General features: G+C 61.4%; 1 protein-coding gene across 1 annotated transcript in view; it reads left to right on the top strand.

Annotated features, from left to right (window-relative positions):
• The window catches only part of LOC104493349 (connective tissue growth factor-like), a gene marked incomplete at its 5' end in the record, with an annotated part of 11,137 nt that extends 10,268 nt beyond the window's left edge, over nucleotides 1–869 (top strand). Inside the window, 2 exons of the mRNA XM_010136008.1 lie at nucleotides 140–348; nucleotides 558–869. Coding sequence (XP_010134310.1) covers nucleotides 140–348; nucleotides 558–869 — 521 coding nt within the window. The remainder of the gene's footprint in view (nucleotides 1–139; nucleotides 349–557) is intronic.
• Nucleotides 870–1,294: the final 425 nt, after the last annotated feature.

The raw sequence follows: 1,294 nt of genomic DNA, 5'->3' as shown, positions 1-1,294 counted from the left end.
ACGCCCCTGACCCGCTCCCCTGTCCTCCCAGCAGAGGTGTTCCACCCTCGGGCTGTTGCGGGGGACTCCTCTGGCCCCGCTCCAGCAGGTCCGTGTCTCTGCATGTAACCTGGCCTCGTGTCTCTCCTGCATGTCGCAGTTTTCAGGGAGGACCCAGCACAGAAGCCAGAGCTGAATAACCTGCAGGAGAACTGCTTGGTGCAGACCACCGAGTGGAGCGCTTGCTCCAAGAGCTGCGGCATGGGCATTTCTGCCCGAGTGACCAATGACAACCCCCAGTGCCGCCTGGAGAAGGAGACCCGTCTCTGCATGGTCCGGCCCTGCGACTTCTCCGTGGAGAAAGCCAAGGTACCGGGCTTGGGGAAGGGGGACACAGCGCGGTGAAAGCCTGGGACAACCCAGTTAGGAGCTTGTCAGGCGTGAGCCCATCTCCCAGCGTTTGCTCTGTGCTCCCACTTTTGCTGTGTCCTATTGCCCAGCGATGGAGACAGCACAGGCCTAGGAGGACCTTTTTTCTGATTGTCACCTCCTCGCTAACCCCTCTGCTCTCTCCCTAGAAGGGGAAGAAGTGTATACGCACCCCAAAGCCACGCCAGAGCCTCCACTTCGAGTTTTCGGGCTGCACCAGCACCCGCTCCTACCGGCCCAGGTTCTGCGGCAGCTGCACGGATGGCCGCTGCTGCACTCCCTACGCCACCAGCACCATGGAGGTGGAGTTCCGCTGCCCCGAGGGGGACTTCTTCCAGCGGAAGATGATGTTCATCAAGATGTGCTCCTGCCACTACGACTGCCCCCGAGACAATGACATCTTCCTGGCCACGTATCACAGGAGGATGATTGGAGACCACATCAAGACAGAGAGGCAGTAGCCCTCCCCGTGCCAGATCCGCAGGTGTCGGGCGGGCTCTGCAACACTTCCCTGGTTGTGTCCCAGGACAAAGCAGCCGCTTCCCCCTCTGTGAGGGGCCGTGCCCTGCAGAACAGCACCGTTAGCCACCAGTGTTCCCAGTGGCCTCCCGAGGTGCCTGGGGGAGCAGCCCCATCTGCTCCAGGCTCCCGAACTTCACCCATGGTTGTGCGAAGGTCAGCGAAGGAACCAGAAACAGGCTTGAGCTGCAAACTTGATCCATGTTCCCACTGACCGGAGTGGATTGAAGCCGCGTGGCTCCAGCCTGTCTCCAGCTGAGAGCACGGTGGGGATGATTCCCCGCAGCTATGGGCTGCCGAAAGCATGCGGCAAACCCAGGGGTGAGGCAGGGGAAGCCCAGGAGGCCTGAGCTAAAGCCGAGCTCTG

Source organism: Buceros rhinoceros, unplaced genomic scaffold (assembly GCF_000710305.1).
Source record: "Buceros rhinoceros silvestris isolate BGI_N320 unplaced genomic scaffold, ASM71030v1 scaffold17865, whole genome shotgun sequence".
NCBI classification, from domain to species: Eukaryota; Metazoa; Chordata; class Aves; order Bucerotiformes; family Bucerotidae; genus Buceros; species Buceros rhinoceros.
This window is presented reverse-complemented; position numbering and strand designations above follow the sequence as displayed.